This window comes from Acinonyx jubatus, chromosome B3, assembly GCF_027475565.1.
Source record: "Acinonyx jubatus isolate Ajub_Pintada_27869175 chromosome B3, VMU_Ajub_asm_v1.0, whole genome shotgun sequence".
NCBI classification, from domain to species: Eukaryota; Metazoa; Chordata; class Mammalia; order Carnivora; family Felidae; genus Acinonyx; species Acinonyx jubatus.
In genome coordinates, this window is record NC_069386.1 from 116,370,255 (window position 1) to 116,390,609 (window position 20,355).

The 20,355-nt window shown below is 38.8% G+C and overlaps 1 protein-coding gene across 15 annotated transcripts in view; it reads right to left on the minus strand.

The window, feature by feature from the left end:
- The window catches only part of NUMB (NUMB endocytic adaptor protein), a 195,738-nt gene extending 175,669 nt beyond the window's left edge, over positions 1-20,069 (minus strand). For 6 of the 15 annotated variants that reach the window (XM_027066099.2, XM_027066103.2, XM_027066098.2 and 3 more), the window contains exon 1: positions 19,448-19,533. In XM_027066099.2, coding sequence (XP_026921900.1) covers positions 19,448-19,507 — 60 coding nt within the window. In that variant the 5' untranslated portion in view covers positions 19,508-19,533. Of the gene's footprint in view, positions 1-51; positions 1,148-19,134; positions 19,413-19,447; positions 19,542-20,048 lie in introns of those variants that run through there. The other 9 variants (XM_053224679.1, XM_053224677.1, XM_027066100.2 and 6 more) reach the window with 7 other exon arrangements.
- Between the last annotated feature and the right edge of the window lie 286 nt (positions 20,070-20,355).

Sequence of the window (20,355 nt, forward strand, 5' to 3'; positions counted from 1 at the left end):
GGGATGGGTAAACATTAAAAAAAATTAAAAAAAAAAAAATGTTCGGGGTACCTGGGTGGCTCAGTCAGTTAAGCATCCAACTCCGGCTCAGGTCATGATCTCACTGCTCGTGGGTTCAAGCCCCGCATCAGGCTCTGTACTGACAGCTCGCAGCTTGGAGCCTGGAGCCTGCTTCAGATTCTGTCTCCATCTCTCTGCCCCTCCCCTGCTTGCACTCTGTCTCTCTAATATAAATAAAAAATAAATATTAAAAAAGATTTTTTTAAATGTTCTTTTCCCACTCCACCTATATCTCAATAAACGCCAAGCCAGAAATTTGGGAATAAGCTTTTATTCCTTTGATTTCTTTTTCTCCTTCACATCTAATCCATCAGTAAATCTTGAAAACTCTACAGCTAAAATGTATCTTGAATCCATCCACTTCTGTCTCTACTTCCAACACCCTCCTAAATTGCTCTTCCTGCTTTCTTTCTTGCTTCCCTACAATCCAATTACCAGATAACAGCCATTTATGTTTTCAAAATGTAGATCATATTTATCTTATCCTCTGCTTACCATCCTTCAATAGTATCCCATTACCTTTAGAACAAAATCCAAATTCCCTACAGCAACCTACAAGGCACTTCATGATCTGACCTCTTTATACCTATCTAAAGTAGCATCTTAAAAGCTACTTTTCCTCACACCTAGGAGGTTCCAGCCTTACTTCAGCTCCTCAAAAATTCAAGCTCTTTCCCACTTTAGTCTTCTCACATGCACAGAATACCTCTAGCTCTGTGCATGATGGCTCCTTTTAATTCTTCATAGCAATTCAAATGTCAACCCTAAGTGTGGCCTTCTCCAACAAGATCAAAACTAGTTCCCCCTTTATTCTCCCATCACAGCATACTATTATTTTCATTGCATATTCTAAAATGGCAATTTTCCTGTGTACTTATTTATCTTCTTATTGTGTATCCCCTTCCACTACATTATACGTTTCATGGGGGCAGAGATGATTAAGTTAACTCAAGTCCAACACCACTGAGGATCCACTACATGCAAAGAACTATGATAGGCAACTGTGGGAGTGACAAAGAATAAGTCAAAGTGACAAAGATCCTGTTCCCAGTATGTACATTATCTACTTAAGGAGAAAAATGTATATTTAACTATAAATGCAAAGCAGAAAAAATAAATAAATAAATAAATAAATGCAAAGCAGATACTATGCCATATAATTTTGCTACAAAGTGGTATGGGATCAAAAGAGAAAGAGATAAAATGTAGAAAAAGTGATGAATAAGAAAGCCCTCATATAAGAAGATGGTTCTATTATGGCTTAGAAGGATAACAGGAAAAAAAACATTCATTCGAAGCAGAGCAAACAGCCTTGATAAAAAGACAAAAAGGGCAAAAAGTGAAGGACACACAGGAAGAGGAGGCTAAAAAGATCAAAACAGCTACAGCATAGAGAAACTGTAGAATCCCAATGGAATATTCAATGATGGGGGCGCCTGGGTGGCACAGTCGGTTAAGCGTCCGACTTCAGCCAGGTCACGATCTCGCGGTCCGTGAGTTCGAGCCCCGCGTCGGGCTCTGGGCTGATGGCTCAGAGCCTGGAGCCTGTTTCCAATTCTGTATCTCCCTCTCTCTCTGCCCCTCCCCCGTTCATGCTCTCTCTCTGTCCCAAAGAAAATAAACGTTGAAAAAAAAAAATTTTTTTTTAAATAAATAAAAAATAAAAAAAAGAAATATTCAATGATGTTAGTTAGGGAACAGAAAATTTTCAGTGAGTGTGCTACAGAATTCAACCTCACCCACTATAAAATGAAAATATAAGGTATTTTCTTTTCTTTTTAAAGGTTTATTTTTTTTTTAATGCTTATTTATTTTCGAGAGAGAGTGCGCAGGGGAGGGCAGAGTGAGAGGGAGACAGGATCCAAAGCAGGCTCCACGCTGACAGCAGAGAGCCTGATGCAGGGCTCAAACTCATAAACCATGAGATCATCACCTGAGCCAAAACTAAGAATTGGATACTTAACCGAATGAGCCACCCAGATGCCCCAAGGTTTATTTATTTTTGAGGGACAGAGCACAAGTGGGGGGAGTGCCACAAGAGGGGGGACAGAGGATCCTAAGTGGGCTCCATGCTGACAGCAGTAAGCTGGATGCAAGGCTCGAACTCAGGAATCATGAGATGGTGATCTGAGCCAAAGTCCTACACTCAACCTACCGAGCCACCCAGGTGCCCCAATATAAAGTATTTTCAAGTAAATGAAAACTAAGGTCCTTTCCAGATCTAAATTTCAAATGATGGAGCTCATATACACAACTAGTTTTAAAGTAAAAAGTGATCATGCTCGGGGTGCCTGGGTGGCTCAGTCGGTTAAGCGTCCGACTTCGGCTCAGGTCGTGATCTCGCGGTCTGTGAGTTCGAGCCCCGCGTCGGGCTCTGTGCTGACAGCTCAGAGCCTGGAGCCTGCTTCTGATTCTGTGTCTCCCTCTCTCTCTGACCCTCCCCCCATCCATGTTCTGTCTCTCTCTGTCTCAAAAATAAAAATAAACAATAAAAAAAATTTTTTTAAAAAGTGATCATGCTCATTGAAAGAATGTTTCATCAATTTCACATGGAATTTAACATGACTTTTAAGGTGGTTTTAAACTAACTGTCTAAACAATTTTGGGGGGCACCTGGGTGGCTCAGTCAGTTAAGTGACTGACTTCAGCTCAGGTCATGATCTCATGGTTCACGAGTTCAAGCTCCACACTGGATTCTGAGCTGACAGCTCAGAGACTGGAACCTGCTTTGGATTCTGTCTCTCCCTCTCTCTCTCTGCCCCTCCCCCACTCATGTGCGCGCGCGCGCTCTCTCTCTCTCTCTCAAAAATAAAAACACTTAAAAAAATTAAAAACAAAAGATTTTAAATAACAATTTTTCAAAAATCTTACTCCTTCCAAAACTTTAATCCAAAAGGAATATGGAAAGAGGTGGCAGGCAGGGGGTAGGGGAGTATGACCACTCAAGATATTTAATATCACACCCACTCAAGATATTTAATATTACACCCACTCAAGATACTTAATATTACACCCAGCCCAAATCTGAGAATAATTTAATTAAAAACGTCTGAAAGACAAAGGCAAGTTTTTTAGCAAAATTCTCAAAAGTCGTAATTTACTGATATTAAGTTGTAACACTGTTGTTCATAAGCCTTTAGGCAGTAACTGGCTGTTGTTCACTATATTCATTCAATAAGAATGTACGGATTACTGATAAAATACCCAGGGCGTCTAAACAGTATACACAAAAATCATAGAATTTTAAAGGTTAAGAGAGATTTAGAAGAATAATCAAGATAATTTTAAAGAAGAACAACATGGGGGTATGAGGCTGACTCACCATACCAGACACCTAAATTTATTACAAAGCTACAGTAAATAAAGACAGTATAATACCAGCTCTGAGATAGGCAAACAGAGCATAAAAAAGGCCCACATGTAAATAGAAATGATATATGACTTACAATCCTTAATGAAGATTGGTGACAAATGGTTGCTACTCTATAAACAGCATTGGCACTTATTTTCTGTTTAAAAAACTTAATTATATTCATATATTATTCATTATAATTTCAGAATAATTTGAATATTTCAGCAGTAAAAAAACTTTAAAGATCATTAAATCCAATACCATCACTTCATAAAAGAAAAACAAAGACCCAGAGAGATTAAAACATTTAGGCAAACCATAGCGTGGCCACACAGGAATTAAACCCCTATCTCATGATTTCTTTATTGAAGAGTTTACATCCTTTCATTCAATACACACAAAATGCTTCCCATCTACCCCAATTTCTTTAAGTTACCCATGATATCAACGTCAAATCAGAAGTGGAGAAAGATACAAAAGGTGTGGCAACATAAAAAGCCAATACATACTTTCATTTCCTTCCTTAACCTTCTTTCAAAGAAATTCAAAAATCTACAGGGCACATGGCTGGTTCAGTCAGTGGAGTGTGCAACTCTTGATCTTGGAGTTATGAGTTCAAGTCCCACATTCGGTATACAGATTACTTACTTAAAAATAAAATCTTAAAAAAAAAATCTAGGGGGTGCCTGGGTGGTTCAGTCGGTTAAGCATCCAAGTCTTGATTTCGGCTCATGTCATGATCTCACGGTTTGTGGGTTCAAGGCCCACATCGGGCTCTGCGCTGGCAATGCAGGGCCTGCTTGGGATCCTTTCCCTCTCTCTCTGCCCTCCCTACCCCCTCAAAATAAATAAATAAAATAAACTTAAAAAAAAACCTAGCCCTACTCTAAAAGATTAATCTTATCTAAATCCAACATGCGAGAGATTCAGGAAGAAAATAACTTTAATTTTGTTAATGTTTTTATTTTTTGGAGAGACAGAGAGTGAGAGTGGGGGAGGGGTAGAAAGAGTAGGAGACACAGAATCTGAAACAGTCTCCAGGCTTTGAGCTGTCAGCAGAGAGCCAGACACAGGGCTTGAACTTGTGAAACAATGAGATCATAACCTCAGCTGAAGTCGGACACTTAACCAATTGAGCCACCCAGGCGCCCCAGAAAGAAAAGAGCTTTAAAAACGGATTCTTGGGTCAGCACGTTATAAATATCTATAAATATCAAGTGTTTAGGGAGTGCTGTTATTAGGCCCAATATTTTTCAGTCACAAATTCCATCAACCTCATATCTCACTCAGTTTGTTTCCAGAGGATGTTAAACATTTACATTTAGAGATTTTTACAAAGACCAGTTAAACAAACACTGCTGAAGACGAAAGTAGTTGCTCCAATTCCAAGGCTCAATTAAGGTACAAACAGAAATGACATCTTCTCTAGGAAAGCACTCAATCTCAGGTTACTAGAGTTGTTCACCATCTGTTAATTCAGATAAAACTTTCCTTCCATAAATCACCCCCACCCTGGGATATATGACAGGAGTATTAAGAGTGAAGTGAGAGAGACTTGCAGAGAACCTATTTGCAAACTTTGAAATCCCAATTTGGGACGCCTGGGTGGCTCAGTCACTTAAGCGTCTGACTCTTGGTTTTTCGGCTCAGGTCATGATCTCATGGTTTGTGACATCAAGCCCCGTGTGGGGCTCCGCGGTGAGAATCCTTGCTTGGGATTCTCTCTCTCTGAAAATAAATAAATAAACATAAAAAAGAAAAGAAATCCCAATTTAAACAATGACCACCACTGCCACACAAGGATAGTGCTCTATAAAAAACTAAAAATTGACTGCATTTAATCACTTAAGCACTGAAGGGTAAGAATATGACCTCTGGAGCCAGATTATCTATGTCTGAGTCTACCATTTGCTCTGATTTTGGGCAAATTGTTTAACCTCTGTGCCTCAGATTCCTCAACAAGAAAACAGGATAATAACACCTGCCTCATAGGAGTTATTGCAAGAATTAAATTAGTGCATGTAAAGCACTTAGAACAATGCCTAGAATACAGCATTAGCTGCTGCTAGTATTATTACTACCTGATCCCATTACTAGATATCAGTTCTCACATGTGGCTCAAATACAGACTAGTTTCCTAGCCAGATTATGCAATTTTAATGTTCCTGAATCAGCGATTCAATGTACCAAATTCAAAATAAGCTCTACAAAACACAGCCTCAAGTCTTCCTTTTGAATCATTTACTATCAAACAAAATTCTCACAAATAATAAACAGCCAATTTTTTCTTAACTCCAATAAATCTGTATGAATTATCACTACAATATATAACTTGTGAAAAATCATACGCTTGAAATAAATCCTTCTCATTTTACTTAAAAAAAAAATTTTTTTTTAATGTTTATTTATTTTTGAGAGACAGAGACACAGAAAGAGTGTGAGCGGGGGAGGGCAGAAAGAGAGGGAGACATGAATCCAAAGCAGGCTCCAGGCTCTGAGCTGTCTGTCGACACAGAGCCTGATGCAGGGCTCAAACCCACAAACCATGAGATCATGACCTGAGCCAAAGTCAGACGCTCAACTGACTGAGCCACCCAGGCACCCCTTCATTTTACTTTTAATTACAAATTAAGCTCTGATCTTACAAATCAGATTAATAAGTCTAGATCCATATGTAGTAATAAAACATCCTGAACTTTTTATTAAGATATTTGATATTAATCTGCAAATTTGCTTTGTAAAGATTTAAAAAAAAAAAAGTTCAACATCTTTATTCATCTGGAAAATGCAAATTAAAACCATTCTAACACATCACTTTGTACCCACGAGAATGGCTAAAAAAATCAAAGAAATTAACAACCCAAGTGGTGGCAAAGATTGGCAGCAACTGGATTCATACACTGCTAGTAGATTAAAAAAAAAAAAAAAGAATTTGCCAAATGGTTAAGTTTATTTATTTTGAGAGAGAGAGAGAGAGCGCGCACGAGCGGAGCGAGCAAGCAAGCAGGGGAGGGGCAGAAAGAGGGAGAGAGAAGATCCCAAAAGGTTCCGCGCTCTCAGCTCTCAGCGCAGAGCCTGAAGTGGGGCTCAACTTTACAAACCGTGAGATCATGACCTGAGCTGAAACCAAGAGTCAAAACCAAGTCACGCACTTAACCAACTAAGCCACCCAGGCACCCCCAACAATTTCTTATAAACATACATGTACCCTGTGGCCTAACAATTCCCCTCTTAAGTATTCAACCAAGGGAAATGAAACGTATGTTCCCAAAAAGACGTGTACAAGAATGTTTATAGCAGCCTTATTCAAAGCAGGCAGAACTGGAAATAACGCAAATGTCCATCAACAGAAGAATGGAAAAACAAAGTGTGATATTCATAAAATGGAATACTGTACGACCTAGGAAATTATCTGTTGTTTAAAATAATATGAATTTATTATTCAATGAGGATGTCTTATTTTCTTCAAATTCTGTCTCATTTTAAAATGCATTTTTATCCCTAGTTGAAAATAATTTTTATTCTGAAAATAATCTTTTGTTTAGTAACTCACTTGAGGTTTTGTGCCATAATATAAACTTTTGAAAATTTTTAACTTGGTGCTTTTAAGAGCCAAATAAACCCCAGGGTCTTATTAAGTGATACTCCTTTTATTAAGTGATACTCTTAAAGGTATGTACACATATATTTTCTTTTCTTATGCATTCTTGGTGCATGTTCATCCTAAATGCTCCCTCCAGAAATTATCCATGTATAAAAAGATGGCTGGCTTAAAATGGCTACTATGATGGAAACAGTGTCTTAGGGAGATACAACTTGTACTTGAGATAAACTGAATACTCAAACCATGGTTTAGGGCTTAAATGGCATTGTATTTAAAATGCATTTTAAATACTATTGCTGTAACTTTCCATTTCCTTAATAAAAAAATATAAAACAAAATTAATCTCAAAAGTATGTTACGCAAAAGAAGCCAGATAAAAAGAATATACATAGTATTATTCCATTTATATGAAATTCAAGAACAGACAAAATCAGAAAGCAGTTGCAAGGAAGGAGGGCAAAACAGAATTGAAAAGGACATTAAACCACTTTTGCTGATCATTTACATAAATTAAATCACAGCTTTGAATATTATCCATCCCTAGATTCCACATAAAAATTAAAGACCATGTGGGGCGCCTGGGTGGCTCACTTGGCTAAGCATCCAACTCTTGATTTTGGCTCAGGTCACAATCTCATGGTTCACAGGTTCAAGCCCACATCGGGCTCTGTGCTGACAGCACGGAGCCTGCTTGGGATTCAATCTCTCCCTCTCTCTTTGCCCCTCCCCAGCTCATGAGTGCACACGTACTTTCTCTCTCTCAAAAATAAATAAACATTAAAAAAAAAGTAGAGATCACTCAAAAAGAGAAAAAAAAAAGACAAAGAACAGAAACATAACTTCACTTGAAGGAAATACTTAAAGGTTAATGATCATATTTAAAATATTCCACTAGTGATAAAATATGAATTTCAGAGACTAGTTACTCTTTTCTCCCTATCAAATTAGCAAATATTTTTAAATGATAACACTGCTGGCAAAGATATATATCTCAAGCTCATACATTGCTAGTGGGAATGTAAATTTGTACAACCTTTCTAGAAAGAAATTATGCAATGTTTTGCTCTCTTGAGAACCCTTAGAAATGTAAACCTGAACTTGATAATTCTACTTATGGGAATCTATCTTAACAATATAGAAATGTGGATAAAGATTATATGTTTAGCAATATAAATGAAGATTTGTTTATAATTTTTTTAATGTTTATTTTTGAGAGAGAGAGAGAGAGAGAGAGACATGGATCATGAGTGGGGGTGGGATGCAGAAAGAGAGAGGGAGACACAGAATCTGAAGGAAGCTCCAGGCTCTAAGCTGTCAGCACAGAGCCCAACACAGGGCTCGAACTCATGTGCCGTGAGATCATGACCTGAGCCAAAGTCAGACACCTAACTGACTGAGCCACCAGGTGCCCCAGATTTGTTTATAATAATTGGCAATTAATAAGCAATCTGAATGTGAAAACTATGGAAACTCGTTGTATAAATGATGATATATCCTTTAATAGAATTTTCTTCAGCAGTTTGAAACTGTTTTCAAATAATTGTAATATTAAAATGCATGTTAAAAAAAAGCAGGTTCCAAGGGCTCCTGGATGGCTCAGTGGGTTGAGCATTTGACTCTTGATTTCTGCCTTAGGTCATGATCCCAGGGTCGTGGGATCAAGCCCTGTATAGGGCTCTGTGATGAGTGTAGAGCTTGCGTAAGATTTTCTCTCTCTCTCTCTCTCTCTCTCCCTCCCTCCCTCCGCCCCTTACCCCGACTCAAGCACACACTCTCTCTGTATATAGAGTAGAATAAGCAAGTTCCAAAATTATGTATATAGTAAAAACTTGCATAAGGTAAACACAGACATAATAAATGTTAATATCATTTAAAAAATAATGAAGGGTCAATATCATAGAGACTTTGATTATATTTCACAAGTATCTGGGCTTTCTTGCACAAGTGATATCCTACACTGATTAGGTCCACTAGAGGTGGGGGAAAAGACCTAAAGAATAAGAACATTCATTGAAGGAACACACCATTAGTATTACTTGGCTATACAAACAGGCAACTTATCAAATGAAGTCAAAGACCTTCAAGGTATGTTAAACAAGCCTATAACAAGAAAAAGTTACAGAATTCAATATGATGCAAATGTATACCAATCATGTTTAATTTGAGCTAAGGAAAATAATTAGGTGATTTAGTTATTTTCCACAGAAGTAAGCCCAGCTCTTTTACAAAGCAATGAAAAAGATGAGAAAAGCACAGTAAGAAGTCAAGCCAGCAACCTAATTTCCCAGGACATTAGTTCTTACTTGGCAAAGTACTGCCCTCAGAACTCTACAGAGAGGAAACACATAAAATTCAAATACCATGTAAAAGATGTATACTATACTTTGCTTTTAAGATCTCCAAAAAGAAAACAATTAATGCATATTAAAACACAGAAAAAAAGAGCTCAATTTAGAGTTAAATGTTCTTAAAGCAAAGAATCGGTTTATCTCAGGGAACCTGAGTGGGTTGGTCAGCTAAGCTTCCGACTCTTGATTTCGGCTCAGGTCATTGTCTGGAGGTTCCTGGGTTTGAGCCCCTGCATTGGGCTGTGTGCTGACAGACGGAGCCTGGTTGGGATTCTCTTTCCCTCACTCTCTCCCCTCTCCCTGCTCGCTCTCTCTCTCAAAAAAAAAGAATAAGTGTATCTCAAAAGGCTAAGTAAATCGCACAAGTTGTAAAAGAACTATATTTTTACTATACTTTAAATGAAAAGGAAAATAGCATGCTATTTCTCACTTTCAAGTAGGATTACATAGAAAACTTTGATATTAAAAAAAACTTTGATATTAATGATGTTAATTCTTGATTGTGAATTTACCTCGGCTAATTAAAATCCTTATAATTTTTCTCTATGTTTTTAAACATCACTATAGAACATTTCCTTGAATTTCCATAAAGAATAAGGCTTTAGTATTTGATCATCCCTCAGAAAAAGGCTATATGTTTAATCCAAAAGAAGTGTCTTCTTTAGATAAAAAGATACTAGGTAGGTGAGTCAAAGAGGGGAAAGGCAGGGAGAGAGGGGAAAAAAGAAGGGGTATAATAGAAACTATTGTTCCTTTAAGTAACATGTTTAAAAAATCTGACCCTAATTTCCATTAAAAGTCCAGCAGGGAAGCTTGCCTAGAACTACAGACACAAGGTTGCCCTGTAAGCAGAAAAATGATACCTGAACTTCATTTAATGTTCAAGTATAAAGTAACATAAGGATGGGGGCGACTGGATGGCTCAGTCGGTTGAGTGTCCGACTTGAGTCAGGTCATGGTCTTGTGGTTCGTGAGTTCGGGCCCCATGTCAGGATCTGGGCTGACAGGTCAGAGCCTGGAGCCTGCTCCGGGTTCTGTGTCTCCCTCTCTCTCTGCCTCTCCCCTGCTCATGTCCTCTTCTTTGTCTCTCAAAAATAAATAAACATTAAAAAAAATAAAGTAACATAACAATGAAATCATACAACCATATATTTAAATCAGTGGGTTCATTTATAACCCATTCTTGCAACTCTAAACTGCTTCCCTCAGCACCATGACCCCAACTGCCACAGCAGACCAAAAGGCCAACAAACTACTACTTGGAAGAATTAATAACAAGACAGAATATTTTATTAAACTTTTGTAACAGGGGTGCCTGGCTGGCTCAGTCAGAAGGGCATGCAACTCTTCATCTCGGGGTCATGAGTCAGAGCCCCACGTTGGGTGTAGAGGTTACAAAACAACAACAACCTTCCCCCCAAAAAAGAAAATATTTGCAAATCACATATCTAATAAGGACTTATACCCAGAATGTATATTTTTTACAACTCAAACTCAATAATAAAAGGCAAATAACCCCATTTTTTAAATGGTCAAGGGATCCTAAAAAACATTTCTCCAAAGATAAACAAATATCTAATAAACCCATGAAAAAATTCTCATCATTAGCCATCAGGGAAGTTGAAAACAATACCACAGTGAGTTATCACTTCACATCTACTAGGATGGCTATAATAAAAAACAGAAGTAAAAAAAGTGTTGGTGAGGATATGGAGAAACTGAAATATTCATTTCCCACTGCCAGCAAAAATATAAAATGGTATAGCTGCTTTAGAAAACTGAGTTACCATATAACCCAGCAATTCTACTACTAGATATATTATCAAAGAAAAATGAAAACACATGTTCATACAAAAACTTATACAGGAATGTTCACAGCAGCTTTATTTGAAGACAAAACTGGAAACAATTCAATATCACAAGAGAATAAATTTTTTAAATTGTGATATAACCATATATTGGAATACTACTCAGCAATAAAAAGGAATAAATTCTTGATGCACAAAATAACATGGATAAATCTCAAATAAATTAGGTAGAGTGAAAGAAGCCAGACCTATCAAAAAAGCACACACCATACAATTCTCTTTGCATAAAATTCTAGAAAATGAAAACTAATCTATGATGACAGCAGATTTGTGGTTACCTCTGTGGGTAGAAAAGGAGAGATAGATTACAAAGAGGCATAAGGAAACTTTTAGAGTGGTTAAGTATTGTCCTTTTTTTTTTTAACTTATTTTGAGAGAGAGAGAGTGCACACACACAAGCAGGGAAGGGCAGAAAAAGAGAGAGAGAATCCCAAGCAGTCTCCGCACTCAGCACAGAGCCCAATGCAGGGCTCAAACCCACGAACCATGAAATCATGACCTGAGCAGAACCCAAACGTCAGACACTTAACCGAATGAGCCACCCAGGTGCCCCAAATGTTCCTTATCTTGATTGTGGTGGATAAATAGGTAAAAACTCATCAAACTGTATAAACATGTACAATTTCCTTGTAGTCGATTATGTCTGAATATATCTGTCCAAAAAAAAGAAAGACAAAAAAAAGAATGTATTTGCCATGTTAGGGGTAACAGAAGTATACTAGTGTTTCTGAAATGGCACATTTGGGTAAGTAAAAGGTAGAAAAAGTAGGCTGAGAGCTGTTAAGGATGAACCTTTTAAAGTTAAAAGAGTAACTGATCTCTATATGATAACAGCTGAATATATTCAACATCCACTGACAGAGCAAACAGTCAACCAAAACTACTATGAATTCAGTCTAGCCTTCAAAATAAAAAATTTAGTTCATCTCAACATTTATACATATGATATATATGTATAAATGTATAATACATGTAATATGTATATATGTATGAAAGTAATAAGTTCTAAAAATACATGTTTTAGCTATACATATATTTTTAGAACTTATTACTTTTGTCTATGATAATATTTGATGAGAAAATGGATTAACCGTAGAAAACATCCACTCCAACTCAAAGAGTTGCAGGTAACAAATTGAGAACTGCTAATAACGATATTCAATGCCAGGGAGACCCAATACTTAAGTATTAGCTTAAATAAAATACAAGTCAAGTCTAATGAAAAATGTGTCTAATCGGTTCCACAGCTATACTTCATAACCCAAAAGAATTTAGGGATTAATTATCACACTGCCAATCTGGGTGGAAGTAATTAAGAATTTACTGTGACTTAAAGGCAAAAAATATAGTTGAATTAAAAGAGAGATTCAAGTTATTCCACAGTAGGACTAAAAATAAGATAACTGGAGTGCCTGGGTGGCTCAGTTGGTTAAGCGTCTGACTTCGGCTCAGGTCATGATCTCACCGTTAGTGAGTCTGATCTCTGCATAGGACTCTGTGCTGACAGCTCAGAGCTTGGAGCCTGCTTCAGATTCTGTGTCTCCCTCTCTCTCTGCCTCTCCCCCACTCATACTCTGTCTCTCAAAAATTAATAAACATTAAAAAAATTTTAATAAAATTTAAAAAAATTATGTACACTAGTTAAACTTAAGGCAAAGTCCATTACATCATGAATGTTATAGAAATTACACACCTGCTTTCATCAGAGGTAATTTAAGAAATATAGCTTTTAACAGCTTTCTACAGATACAGATTTTTCTTTCACCTTTGACCAAATCCTTAACAAAGGAAGCTACTTAAATAGTAAAGAAGACTGTATTAACTGTAGGGGAGAATAACTAATTCCTTCTAACTGGCATTTAAAACTAACTTAGAACCATTCAATCTATCATGTTTAATAGTTTTTCTTGAAGTAGGGTTAAGGGTTCCCACTGCTAACAAAAGCATACAAAAACTCATACAACAATACATATTTGGAAGAGGATCAGGTAATATGCTAGAGCCCATGACCACACAGTAAAATATGAGCCTCATTTGCCCCATGTTTTAGTCTAATCTACCAAACTAAACCAACCACATAAACAAACTAAGATGGTAAATGTTTAAAGTACATATAAAAATTTTAAGTAAATTCTGGTTTTCCTAACTGCCAAATTGTTTATACTCACACTATTTGGAATATTAGCCCTTCTAAACAGAGAAGTCAACAATAGGCTTAGTACTGTTACAATTATTAATAATTAACATCACCATGTGTTGACTGCCCACTATTGGCAAGGCACTAAACAAAATGATTTTCATTTAATTCTCATTATAAGGCTGGTAAAGAAGCTATTATAAGCTCCATTTTATGGATGACAAAACCGAGGCTAAGGGAGGTTCAATAAAATGACAAATTAGTAAATAATAGAGCCAGGAATCAAACACATGGTCATATAATTCTAAAACCTGGATTGTGTCCATTCTATCATGCTTCCTTAGAACACAATGCCTTTTTCAATTTCATAATATAGTAGTTACAAATATCCTTCTGTCATCATCAGGGTATTCTATGGTTCTGTAAGATTCTTTGAAAAAAAAAATTATATTGATTAAAGAATACTGGGAGCAAAAATTCCTTATAACAAAGTTGGTTATATTAAAAATATTTAAATAAACCTTCATAAATCATGCAAAACAGCACAACATGACACAACTAAAAAGCACCGAAGGTATACTTGTACACGGTTGACCAGGACAAAGCATCACTAACTTTTACTTCTCTAAGGTCAAAGATAGCCAAGGTCAATCTTAAGTAAGTTACAAATTTTGCTTTTCTCAGTGTTGCTAGCTTCCCTGACTTTCCCTTTATTCAGGAGCCAAATAGTGTTCTACAGCTTTCAATCCCTCTTGCTCCCTAAATAACTCAACTTTCGTGGTGAGAGAAGGGGAAGTCACTGAACATTAATTATTAACACACTAGCTCCTTGGTTAACCCATTTAAGATGGCTGGGGGTCTCTTCCTACTGCTTAATCCCAGACTCCACCAGAGAAAGACAAATGGTATGACTTGCCCTAGTTATGACTGCTAGGGACCTATTCCCAAGAGTTGCAGAAGCAGAGACAAGTGTCCAGCCTTCTAAATCCACATGGTACTGCCCAGGCTCCCATCCTCTAGGACTAGCAATTCTCAGTCTATTCACTTGCATTCTGACCTGCTTTCCTGAGTGGAAGATAACAAAGGAAGAGTTATAGCAGGCAGTGGAAACTGCACAGTACAAAAAATATGTCCATGGGAGAATGCTGCAAATAGGATCATCCTCCTTTACATATGTCACTCTAGGAAAACTGCCAAGAGGGGCTCACTACTCTAGACATACTTCCTACAGATCCTCCAGACTCCTCCTTAAACACATGTCAGTGTTCTCCTCGTTCTCCCTTAGTTTCAATCCTCCTTTTGCTCTAAGATTTCCAAGTGTGTATTTTATATTCTCAAAAATATATAAGCAGTATCATGAGGACATCCTATTTATCAGAACCTGTGGCTCAGATCTGAACAAACATCCTAAGGTTTTATACAGTACTCGTAACTTTAATAATGAAAATCCCAATAGGTTATATTACTGAAACAAATTTTCTTGGCAAATAATTTATCATCATGTCAAGATAAAAAAAATTAGATAGCAAATTTATTTTTTAATATTTAAGGAGTACAATTGTTTCCTTTCTCCCTAGCCCTATCAAGGAAACATGTATCAGAATTCAGAAACTGGAATTCAGAATTCAAGAGTCATTCTGTGGAAATCACAATCTATCAAACATAATAGATATGTTTTGGCAAGCTAAAAATAAAATGCAGGTTTTCAAGTACTCTACTAAATAAACAAGGGGCGCCTGGGTGGCTCAGTCGGTTAAGTGTCCAACTCATGGTTTTCGGCTCAGGTCCTCATCTCACAGTGTGTTAGTTAGAGCCACGCACTGGGCTCTGCGTGGACAGTGTGGAGACTGCTTGGGATTCTGTCTTCCTCTCTCTCTCTGCCCCTCCCCTGCTGGCTCTCCCTCTCTCTCAAAAAAATAATAAACTTAAAAAAAAAAAACAACAACACCTTTTTTTTAAGGTGGTAACTTTCCCAAGGGATCTTTTCTGATAAAAGTAATTCTCTCAGCAAACTGAAAACCAGACATAGGTTTCTGTACCTTTACACTACTAAATTCTCAGGCACCAACATTTCCATCAAGGTTTATTATATGGGTAGTTGAAGGCCAGCAGCAGAGAGAGCAGATCAGAAGCTATTTATAAAAGAAGATAAAATGCTACTGAAATAGAAAATAAACTTAATTAACTAGTGTTAATTGAACTTCTTTTCTAAATCATTTACTTGAATTTTCTTTGATATGTGAAATTAAGTCTCACCAAATTGTAGTCAGGAACACAGTTTCTTTGGGACTTAGAAACCACCATTCATTCAACTACAGATTACTAAATCTCACTATAAAATGAGTTAAGCAATCAGAGCTATTCATAGGTAAGTGTGATTAGATTATGGATGAATAATAAGTCAACTGAATAAAGTCCATTTATTAAAAAGCAAGTAATCAAATTGGTCAATGTTCACAATTACGAACAGTGAACTTTTATATTTTTCCCCCACATTCAATTATTAAAGTTTTACATTCCTCCATCAATTAGCAAAGAATTGAATGATCTATACAAATGTGTCCACCAACTGCACAATGACTTAAAGAACAACCACTGTGGTGGCAGGGATCCTCCATTTAATGCAATGCAAGGAATTCAAAAACTTTCATCCTTGGAACCTTTGTTACAAAAATCAGTAAATTTCTTTTGTGAAAAGACTGCTTATTTTTTTCAGTTCAAAAGTATAATGATTATATGTTTTGTAGTCTTCCAAACAAAAATTTTAATGAAATATAAAAATCTGAGAACAATTATTTTTGAGAGAAAAAATTATGTAAAAATCCTAATGCAAAGCTACACCAAGAGTTTCTTCACAATTTCATAAAACATTAATGAAAGGGCCACATAAATCCCTTAAAGATTTTAAAGAGAGCTGCAAGAATCTCTAAGTTTTCAATACTTTCTCTGTTCCTGTAGCCACAAAAATTAATATAATCATCTCTTCCTAAATATAAACCCAAGGAAACCAAGAACAGCACAGAAAATACACATATGCTTAATATAGCTGTAAAAAGGTATTGTAGATTGTATTTAGGTCCCCAAACAAGTTAAGTTTACAACATGTGGCATATCCAGTTCATTCTCAAAGGAGAAAATCATCAAAACAAAAGCTCCTGCTTAATAAACTATTTGCTTTGTAGTTAAGCCTCTATCCCAGGTGCATTTTACTGTGAATTATTATCACTTTCTTCTCTCTTCAAAAGCCTAGAAATCTAAAATACACAAGTATATCTGATTCCCTTAAAAATGCTTTCATATTAGGGGCTCCTGGATGGCTCAGTTAAGCTCCGGTCATGACCAATCCCAGGGTCCCATAGGGCTCCACACTGACAGCAGGGAGTCTGCTTGGGATTCTCTCTCTCCCCATCCCCTGCTCATGGGTACAATCTCTCTCTCTCAAAATAAAATAAACTTAAAAAAAAATGCTTTTATATGTTTTGTATTAGTGTAAGGCCATGAGAAGCCTTATATTACTTTCACTCTCTTTTAAAAAGGAAACACTCCTTTGCTTTTCTTCTTTGAAATGTGTCTTACTTGGTTTTTACTTATTTTCTATACATGAACTGTTCTCAAACCAGTCCATTTCAGCGTTAGTTGTTTACTGCCAATATGTCTGTGCATACTTAGGTTTTTTTTACAGACAATGGGTTACCATACCGTGGTATAAAAAAAAAGGTAAACAAGAGGGCACAAGTGAAACACCACTCAATTTCATTTCTCTGACTCAAATTTCCTTAAGTCCTCATGCCAAAGATTCTCAATATCTAAAAAGAAGCACAACGCAGTATGTGATCAGGCAAACATAGGAGAAACCAAATTGGAGGCTAAAGAAATTAAATAGAATGTACGACCACCTGAGACAGAATTACCAGAAAAATAAAAATAAATAATAAACTCAGTCCCTAGAAAGCCCTACTGAAGGGCTACTTTTGCTGCACTGCATGGCTCAAAACAGTTTTTCAAACTCCTTTGACTATAAGAAACAGATTTTACATTGTGACCTAGTACACACACAAGAAAATTTTCCCAAAACAACATTTTTCTTCACCAAATGCAATGCTAGTCAGTTCTGTTCTATTTCATTTTATTTTCAATGCTGGTGGTAACCCACTAAACTGATTTTATAAATTACTAATAAATCACAATCCACAATTTGAGAAACATAGGGCTTAATAGAGGATATCCCTTATATTTGGATCATTTTTGCAATGTGCCTCTACTTGTCTCTAGCAGGGTAGACAGTTTGAGAAGTTTAAACATTATTACTGTTTTCATTGAAGTAAGTGGCTTTTAAAGTGGGATCCTCTGACCATCACCTGAGATAAATGCAAATGCTCAGGACCCACCCCAGATGTACTGAATCAGAAACTCTGGCCAGCAGTCTGTAGTTTACCAAGCCCTCCAGGTGATTCTGGTGCAAGCTAAAGTTTGAGAATCACAGCATTAAAAAAACTCGGGTCTTTATCCTCTATTTAACAATCTAGTCAGTAAGTACCCACTGCTTACTCGATGCCAGTCACTATTCTAAAAGTTCTACAAATATTAACCCATGTGAAAAAACAACCCTATGAAATAGGGACTATTATTATCACTATCGTACAGATTAGGAAACTTGCACAGAGAGGTTAAATTATCCAAGCTAAGTGGTGGAATTTATTTTAAATTTGGCCAGAGTATGTCTATCCTTTCATGACTCCCCTCTTTCTGATCAGGTCCCCAGTCCTTCCTACTCCCTTAGTTTCAGCTACTCCTCACCTCCCCTTTTTCCTTTCAAATTCCCCATCCTGTCAATGTCCTCATTTTCTAATATCATTGGTGTCATCCTAAAACAAAAATTTTTTTCTAAGCCACTAGAATGCAAGTCACCTAACCCTGCTTTTAGGATGCTCTTCTCTTCCACCTTAGTATTATGAAGCCGAAGTTTCTTCTATGTCTGAAGTCCTTAGAATCTACTAATAACTACACTGTAAATTTCTCATATCTGCTGTTACGGCCAGTTTCCACAGGACCACCACTCTCTTCCAGAGCAACTTTCTCCTACTGCGTCCTATCTACGCCCTATCTACTTCGCGCTTCCTACAAGGAAATTATTTCTCCCCGCCCACCCCTGTGTCATTTTGCGTGACTACTCTCCAACTGAGAGAACTTCCACTCCCCGGTAGACCCCCTCACCCCAGTCTCAAATCCGAACTACTGCTCCAGGTCCCATGGTCCCCCGCGGATTCTCAGACCCAGGAGCTCCCAGTCCAGTCTTGGGTCTCCCATCCCAGACAAGCGGTGGGGGCTGGGAGCTCCCGTTCCTCCCCAGCTGTTCAAGGTCTCCACAGGTCCCACCCTCCTAAGACCCGCTTCTCCTAGACTCCCCCGGAGTCCTCCACCCTCGGACAGCCGCCTTTCTCAGGAGAGTCCCCAACCCCCTCTCTGCCTTTCTTCGACGCCCCTCGTTCAGACCCAGGCCGCTCACTGTCACCCCGGACCCCGGCCGCCCTCGGTGTCTCTTCTCCCTCGGACCCGGGCCACTCCCAGTTTCCCGGCCCCCCAGCTCCCTCCGCTCGGGCCGCTCCTGGGTTTCCCGGGTTCCTCTGCTCTCTTCCCTCGCACCCCAGCTGTCCTGGGTGTGTATCCCCGAGTCACCCGGTCCTCGGACCAGGTTGTTGCCGGTCACCCCGGGTCATCCCCCCTCTCCGGGACCCCGTCCGCTCCCGTCTCCTCAGGGAACTTACCGCTCACACACCGGCCGCCGGTCAGCGCCCAAGCAGCGGGACGTCCCAAGGGACCTCCCGGCACGAACCGCTTGGGTCTGCCCCCAGCCTATGTTGCCAACGCGAACTCCGCCGCCGGGAACCGGGCCATTCTCCCACCAGCCCAGTCGGAGCGAACTCGCCGCAGCCGCCGCCGCCGCCGCCGCCCTGGCCCCGGCCCGACCCGGCCCACAGTCCAGGCCCCCTTCCTCCGGCCTCCGCCTCCGGAGCTCCGAGCTGGAGTTTCCGCCCCGCGACGGCCCCCAGACCTCAGGCCCGCGCTACCGGCACTCACCTGCCGCTGCCCCCAACCAACTCCAGCGCCACTGCCTTTACCTCGGCCGCCAGTAGCCATCAAGCGCCACCACCTCCCCCATGACAACAGGCCCACCCCATTTCATAGTTCTTACCTCTCCATTGGATAGTGGGGCGGCGGCTCTCTATTCTGATTGGTTTCACTTACCCGTCTGTCATAGCTTCCTCACCGCCCCTTTTCCTGGACCCGGTATTAGCCCCCTCCCGGACTCACAGCGTCCTGGACCAAGCTTTAGTTGTAATTGGTTGATGGTAGGGCAGTTCGAAGTTATGATAGGCTACCGAAAATGTCTGTTAAGTCAATTGGCAAGGGATGTAGCTCCAGGGTTGGTTCAAACTTGGGCACAGTTTGGTTGCGCAGTAGAAAGCAAGGAAGGGGCAGATGTTCACAATCGAGGTTACCGGGGAAGGGTTAACTCTTTGTTGTAGAGTTCATTCTGTAAACTCATCCCTTTCTCCAGTTCCCTCCCTATTAGGAGAAGTTTATCACTGATAGTTTAGAGGGTAGTACTTACAAAACACCAACATCAGAGGTTGTGTTTAAGGAGTGTTTTCCAACTCCTTGGGAGAAAAGCACTTACACAGATAAAAATGTCCTCTTCTTGAAGTCTCAATGCACCCTATTTCCTTGAAGTTCTTTCCAGAAGTCTTCATGCTAAAGGGCAAAGCACAACCATTTATTTAGTAGAAATCAGCCCACTTTGGTTGCAGTTACAACGTCGTTAATAAACTGAAGTGGCATGTCGAGAGTTCTCCAGACTCACCCCTGGCTCCTGCCAAGTGACCAAGCAGCCATGAGCAAGTTTGGACCAAATGGGCCACATTTACCCGTGTGATGCTCTGGAAATGAGAATTCCGTCCCTCCCCGCCCCTTCTCCCAATTTGATT